Genomic DNA, 6,923 nt, shown 5'->3' on the forward strand with positions numbered 1-6,923 from the left:
TTCCTGTGGCCAATCCTGGTTCGATCCCTGGCACCACATGTACCTCTAAGCATTACCAGGTCCAGCCTTGGAGGCTCCTGAACACTACCAGGGGCTTGGGTAATGCGTTGCACTGCAGCATCACATCCCAAGTTAAGGCTCTTGCCTGGTTGGTTGACAACTGCCAGGAGTGGCCCCCACACCGTTATCACCACTTGGAATTACCACACAGTGGAGGATGGGACAGCATGAAGAATCAAGGCAGATTAGGCACTTCCAGGTCCCAAGTTCACAGGCAAGACACCAAGAATTAGAAGGGCAAAGTACTCCCAGTTATCCTACTCACTAACTCCAGGTCCTGGAAACCAGTACTTAATGTGGCTGGCATTGGCAACCTACAGCCAATAATAATGATTTCCACACCCCTAAGGGAAAAAAAAATAAGTGAAATCCATGATTTATTAAAAAGCTTGGGCACAATCGGGAACAAGATTAGCAAATGGGAAAGTAGCATAGAAAAAATAACTGGTCACAATTGAGCCAATCAGTATGCTCTGTCTTACAGGGATAAGCCCATTGCACTCTGGGCCCTGGTACAAGGACTCGTGTGGCTATAGGATGTTCTGACGTTTAGGGTGGGAGGGAGAGGTGAGTAAGGCCCAGGTTTATTCTACGTCCACAACCAGAGGTGTCATATAGTCAGAATGTTTGACGCCGAAGGTGATGTTGGGGGCGCTGGGCTTGGTCAGCGTCACCTGGAAAGGAGAAATTTTCAGAGAAGCCAGCCCCCCAACCCCTGCACCCTAACGGAGCTCCAGGCTGCTGACTGTAACTTTGCTCTCCTTTCTGAATCTTTCTGACTCTGAGTCAAGGCGACGGGTAGGGCCATATTACTAGATTTGATCCTAGGGTCTGGTATGTAGTGAACAGTGATAACAGTCACTGGTATCTTGGGATATGGCCACAGCTGGGGAAGAGGACTGGTCCCAGAAATGCCACATTCTGAGGACACATGCTCAGTATCCACCTGCTGTGGGTTCACTGGCCTTTCCCTACCCCACTGGGACAAGCTTCATCCCACAGTGCACCCCTTGGCCCATGTCCCTACTCACTCTGAACTGGTTTTTTTGTTTTGTTTTGTTTTGGGGCCACACCCGGCGGTGCTCAGGGGTTACTCCTAGCACCACGCTCAAAAATTGCTCCTGGCCCCTGAATCGAACCTGGGTTCGCCCTGGGTCTGTTGCCTGCAAGGCAAATGCCCTACTGCTTGCTGTTCTATCGCTCCGGCCCCTGAGCTGTGTTTTTGTCTGGTTCTTACCTCTTTTAGGCAATGTCCATTTACACACCCACCCACTATCTCGACCCATACAACCCTCTTCACTCTATGCCCCTTACTCCCCCCAACTGTTCCCTTCTCAGACCTTCTCAGGGCTGTGGGCTCCTGGGCCAGGCTTGAGGGTCTTGTCCCCTGGAGGTTCCACGCGGGCAGCCATGGTGTACTGTGGAGCCTTGGACCTCGTCACCTGCACATCAGTCTGGCGGTAGGCTGCAGGACCTGGAGTCTGGGAGGGGAGAGTTCGGTGGTCTCAGAACTACACATGGCAGAGGGCTCGATTTGGACAGTGGTCTTTAGGCCTCCACATTATTCTCTTCTCAGGAACCCCTGTCTCCAGAGAATGGTCACCCAGAGGAGACCAAATTCAGTGCTTCTGGGCCATTTCATGTGACTGTCCCTGTTGATGTGCGGTCAGAATCCCTGTGACAGACACATTACCACCTTGGGATCATCGATGTATCTTAGATGCGATGGGACCCTCCTCCCACAAATAACATCCAGATAATCTTCCTTCTCAGGTCTCCATCCCTCCCATCAGACTACCTAAAACCCCTTTCTTGCTCTGCCCTCATCAGTGTTGTCTCTGAGTCTGGCCTCTGCATTCTTCCCACTTCCACAACTCCTCGTCACTGGGATGTAATCCATCAATCTCCTGAGGTGAACCAGGGGCACTGAGCAGAAGCTCAGACAGGTATGTCCTGGGTTTTATGGAAGGGGCCCAGGCAGACCATCTCTCTGGGGTTAAACCAGGCTCTTTTCCCGGTGGGTGACCCTTGCCTTGTGCAGATCATCGCTGATGCCACCCAGCTTGCTGCGGCCCTTGATGGAGAAGGAAGGCTGTGAGACCTTGCCAACGGTGTGGGGTCCCATCACCATGGGCAACATGTATGCAGCCGGACCTGTGAGGTGCAAGGACACCAAGTAAAGTATCCTGCTGGATGGGGTCTGTACTCAAAACTTCCTCTGCCTCCTGACCCCACAGCCTTGGCCTTCAGAAGACCATCCGCAAGGCCTCCCTCCCTCACCCACTCCATCTCGCATTCCCGGTTCTGTTGGCTAAGGGCAGTCTGGCTGCTGAGGACCTGGGGTGCTATCCATGCGGAAAGTCTTCGTACGAGCAGAAATGGAGTGACTGGGTGCCGAGTCAAACACGTACTTGGTAGATTTCTCTGGGAAGTAGTCACCTGGAGGAAGAAAGGAGTGGAGGGGTACAGGGAAGGAGAGGGTCTTCCATGCAGGAGCGCTTGGTCTCACTTGGGTGATTCCAGGAGGACCCCAACATTGAGGTACTGGTGGCTGAGTTCAGTGTCTTGGGGTGTCCAGGATGGAAAGACCCTGGAAGGTGTCCACAGGGTGGAGGCTGAGGTGGCCTGGTGTGGGGACTCAGGCTGCAAAGGTTCAGGTCAGGGTTGGGCTCTAGGGCATGAGGCTGCTGTGGGGTTGTCAGCTCTCCTGAGGAAGCTTGGATAGGATAAGAAGTGGCCAAAGGGGGACAGCTGTGGCCCCTCCTACCTTCACCTCACCAGGTTGTACAGCACCACCAAGGTTGGGCAAGGCCAGGGTTGCTCACCGGGACCAGGGGTCAGAGTGGTCTTGGAGCAGTAACGCCCTAAGATGGAGAAAGCTGGCCCAAGGTCCTTCCCAGTCCTCAGTATCTTGGGGTTCACGCTGTAGCGGGGCCCTGGGGAGCAGTTTTCAGCCAGAAGCATGGGGGCCCCGCGGAAGCTATAGGCTGGTGCACGAAGCTTGGTGGGTGTGTGCTTCATAAACCCTGTGGGTGGGGGTTTGTGACCAGAATTCAGGCACCACCCTTCTCCCCACTCCCCTACCCCGATATTTGATGGTCCAGGGAGGGAGTGATGGCTGAGTGCCAAATGTCTCCAGCCCCACCCCAGGCCTACCAACGGCTGCCAAGTGCCCTCCCAGGCTCACCAGTGCTTACCCGTGGTGGGTGGAATCAGGTACTTGGGTCCAGGGCTGCTGTAGAGGGCCATGATGGGCCCCCGGGGGCGATGGGGCCGCCAGCTGCCCACCCACACCTCTTCCGCCATGTCTGGTTCTGTCCATGGATGGAAGGGTAACCTGGTGCTGCAAGCCCTGGTCCCCCCACCCCCATCTCTGCTCTAGACACCCCCTTCCCAGCAGGGTCTGGAGCAGAGTCTGAGGGGGAAAGGGGTGCTTCTGTCTGGGCCATTGTGTCCGCTCTGCCCTTCCCAGATCAAGGTGGAGGGACATCAGACCCAGCAGGTGTGCCCAGGGGAGATGCCTCTGCTGGCTACACTGGCAATCATTCTTATCTCTTGAGTCGGCTCCAAGAAGGGTTTGAGTTGGGGCCCTGGGTGTAACTAGGTAAAGGGCACCGAGCAATTGGGAGGGTTTCTCAATCTTTTCTCCAAGGCTGTGGCGAGGGACAGGGAGGAGACAGTCCAGAGGGTCCTTACCTCTCGGGTCCAAGAGCAGCTCTTAGAGCAACCTATGGCCCAAGCCTCCTCAGAGGCGGTCCTGTCACACCCACCTCGGTGACAGGGATTTCCTGAAAAAAGGAGCATGGAGGGAAAGGCCTCTGCCTCTCTCCTCCCCCCAAAGAGGTTTCAAGAATTGGGGATGGGTCCTAACTCCTAAGCTCTAGAATGTGGCTCTGGACGACGGTGGGTTCTAGATCACTGTCTATATGAGGAAGACAATGGCTTAGGCCTGAGAGATCCCTGCTCCCAGGCTCAGCAGAGACCAGGAGCCCTGGTGGAACGAAAGGACAGACAGAGGGCTCAGGGTCAGAGCAAGTGACAGGCAGAGTGTACGGTTAGGACACAGCTCTGCCCTTAGTGGGGACTCCTGAGCTGGGGAGACAGGCACAGGGAGGCTTTGGCTGTGGGAGATCCCGAGATCCAGGGTCGGAGGATGGTCTCCTCTGCCTTTGGTCATGCCCCCGTGGAACCTGGTGTTCTCTTTGTTCTCAGCTTCGTCAGACTCCTGTTGGGGCTCTGACGTGGCTCTGTCTCTGTCTCTGCTCTGTCTCTGCTTTTTCTTTGGAGAAGTCTAGGAAACAGCCTAAAAAATATTCTCCACATCTCATGCTGGCCCCTGGTCCACGTCTTTGAGATACTGCTTTGGAAAGATATTGTCCTGGATAGGTATTGTCTTGGAAAGGCAACCACTAGATATAGAGGCCCCTCCTAATCTGTCCCTCGCCACTCCCTCTTCTGACCGCTTGCTTCCTTTTCTGGAACACCTTGTCCCTTCCTCTTCTGAACCACTTACACTGCTTCAGGCACTGCCCCAGATCCTCGTGCCCACCTGCTCAGCCTTTCTCTGTCACCTGCCCTCACAGGCATCACCTGCAGAAAGGGTTGCCCTCTTTGTAGGCCACCCATCTGAACCTGCTCTGTGCGAGTATTTATATCCGTGAATGTGGGAAGAGATGAGCCAGAGCCTGAGCTGCAGGAGGCTTTATTGATCCAACTGTTTGAGGGCGATTCATGCACGGGGAAGTGACCATGGGGTGCTGCGGCCACGGCTGCTGTGTGGCTGATCCTCTGGCTGCTTCAAGCCACGTCCACAGTCCACTAGCTCTCCAGGCTGCCCAGAACTTGCACCTGCAATGCAGAAACGTGTTGGGCCAAAACACTGAGAAGTCTGTGCCTGGTCATGAGGAGCGAGAGAGCTGCAGCTCAGCAGGCGAACAGGCTCTCGCTCGGGTCAGTCTAGGTGAGGGGAGATAGAGGCTGCTCCTGCAAATTAGAGCCAGTTTTCTCCTAATAGCTGGGAAAGCTGAGCATATCTGTCTCTGCAGGCATGAGCTTGTGACTTGTGTCATACACTCTCATGTGCATAGAGGCGTTGGCTGAGGGCCACTCTGTGCAGCGAGGTCTGGGAGACCTCTCTGGCTCAGCCAGGTGTGGGGGTATGTGGGGTGGCTGGTTGTGGGTGCGGTATTGGGGGCAGGTAATATGTCTGGAGGGAGACATGGGGAACCCGTTGTGTGCCCTGTTCTTGGGGAGTGGTGTGCCCCCTGCCCGGCACAGTACCAGCAGTTTGACAAGCTCCGCCTTATGCACGGACTGGAGGCCATCTATGCAGGACTTGAGCTCCGTCAGCGCTGCCTTGGCATCTGCATTGACATCATATTTGCCCAGAGGGCCTTCATAGAGCTCTTCTGGAGTCCCCACCAGCAGTGTTTGCAGGAAGTCCATGAAAAACTCATTGTTGTCCTGCCCCGTGGCCAGTCCTGTATGTGAGGCAAGAGAACACCAGGGCCGTGGGCCTCCAGACCTTCCCAGAGCTCCACTCAGCTCTCCAGCTCTTGAGACCTCAGGTTCTCCATAACACCCCAACCCCACTTGTTCCCTGTCTCATCTCAGTTTCTCTTTGATCCTTGAGAAAGAGAGCAAACGCTTCTCTAAACTAGGTTGAAAGTCAGGGTTAGGCAGGACTGGAGTAGAGGAATGGGGTGCAAAGACTGGGGTCTGGGATGGGATGGGGTTTCCCAGGGCATTTCCAACCTCTGAGTCCTTGGCGGGAGGCAGGTGCATTCCAGTTCTGCTCCCCTCCAGGGACTCCGTGCTTGGATCTTTGACTCCCTGCTTCCCAAAACCCCCGAACCCATGCTGGAACTCTTGTCAGCACACAAACTCACCGCAGGTGCAGAGCAAGGTGAAGGCCACCAGCAGGAGTGCACTGCTCCCCTTCATGGTAGACTGCAGAGGCTTCTACGTGGGCCGCCTCAGCTGGCTTTTATGCCTCTCAGGTGGCAACTGGCCCCAGGGGCGGGCCAGACCTGCCCATCAGGACCTGGCAAGAAAGAGCAGCATGGTTTGGGTGTGCCTCACCCAGAGGCCCCACTGGGTCTGTGCTGGATTTCGAGCAGGGCCAGGGGCCTGCAGACGTGGACGGTAGGCCTGAGGTGGGCAGCAGCAGCAGAAGGACAGAGGGTGAGGGACTGGGTCTGGATATATCACCTCACCCCAGGAAATAAGAAGGGGGCTGCAGTTCCAGACATGACTTCCTTTCATGCCGGAGAGCCTGGGGAAATTGAGGTCTGGGACATGTACAGGGTCCTAGTGTCATTCAGAAAGGGCCCTGGAACATCTGGGTCCCCCATAGACCACCCGAAGAGCAGAGTTCCCAGGTATGGCTACCCTGGCTCCGACACATAGGCCCAGCCACATTCTGTGTCTTGCTGCCCTCTGGTGGCTAATAGTGCACAATGGGACCAAGCTCTCACCTGCACAATCCCTGTGAGGTTCAGCCCTAGTCTGTTCTTGGGGAGAAAGGGTTCTCCAGTGCCGACACACACCAGCCCCCACCTCCAACCGCCCAACTGACCATCTGAACTGGTTGTCACAATGCCACTGCCCCTTCCCCCCTTGGCCCTGAGGTTATCACAGACTAGAATGGTAATAGATACAGATGCTCATTACTCCTCCTCTGATATCCTGCTGGTGCTTCCTACTAGCCAAACACAGCCTGATAAGTCCTGGGAACCTCCTGGACTCCAGGTAAGAACAGTGAAGTGCAAACAGGTATGAGTAGGCAAGGGGATGCCTCTTGTACCAGACTGGAGCACATGCTTTGCACGTGTGAACCCGTTTGCGTCCTAGAACCACATCGT

General features: G+C 55.4%; 2 protein-coding genes across 3 annotated transcripts; both read right to left on the reverse strand.

The window, feature by feature from the left end:
- Positions 1 to 580: 580 nt before the first annotated feature.
- ODF3 (outer dense fiber of sperm tails 3) lies at positions 581 to 3,510 on the reverse strand. The gene is made up of 6 exons (XM_049781136.1): positions 3,258 to 3,510; positions 2,886 to 3,086; positions 2,398 to 2,499; positions 2,093 to 2,214; positions 1,401 to 1,541; positions 581 to 734 (listed from the first exon to the last, which is right to left on the reverse strand). Exons 1-6 carry the CDS (start codon positions 3,364 to 3,366, stop codon positions 645 to 647), a joined length of 765 nt encoding a protein of 254 aa, XP_049637093.1. The 5' UTR covers positions 3,367 to 3,510; the 3' UTR covers positions 581 to 644.
- Positions 3,511 to 4,746: 1,236 nt separating this feature from the next.
- SCGB1C1 (secretoglobin family 1C member 1) lies at positions 4,747 to 6,003 on the reverse strand. Of its 2 annotated transcripts, XM_049780958.1 has the most exons (3): positions 5,949 to 6,003; positions 5,341 to 5,540; positions 4,747 to 4,908 (listed from the first exon to the last, which is right to left on the reverse strand). In XM_049780958.1, exons 1-3 carry the CDS (start codon positions 6,001 to 6,003, stop codon positions 4,879 to 4,881), a joined length of 285 nt encoding a protein of 94 aa, XP_049636915.1. In that variant the 3' UTR covers positions 4,747 to 4,878. The 2 variants fall into 2 exon arrangements, with proteins under 2 accessions (XP_049636915.1, XP_049636914.1); XM_049780957.1 differs by having other exon boundaries at positions 4,747 to 5,540.
- Between the last annotated feature and the right edge of the window lie 920 nt (positions 6,004 to 6,923).

The sequence above is a fragment of the Suncus etruscus genome, chromosome 9, assembly GCF_024139225.1.
Source record: "Suncus etruscus isolate mSunEtr1 chromosome 9, mSunEtr1.pri.cur, whole genome shotgun sequence".
In the NCBI taxonomy this organism is placed as follows: Eukaryota; Metazoa; Chordata; class Mammalia; order Eulipotyphla; family Soricidae; genus Suncus; species Suncus etruscus.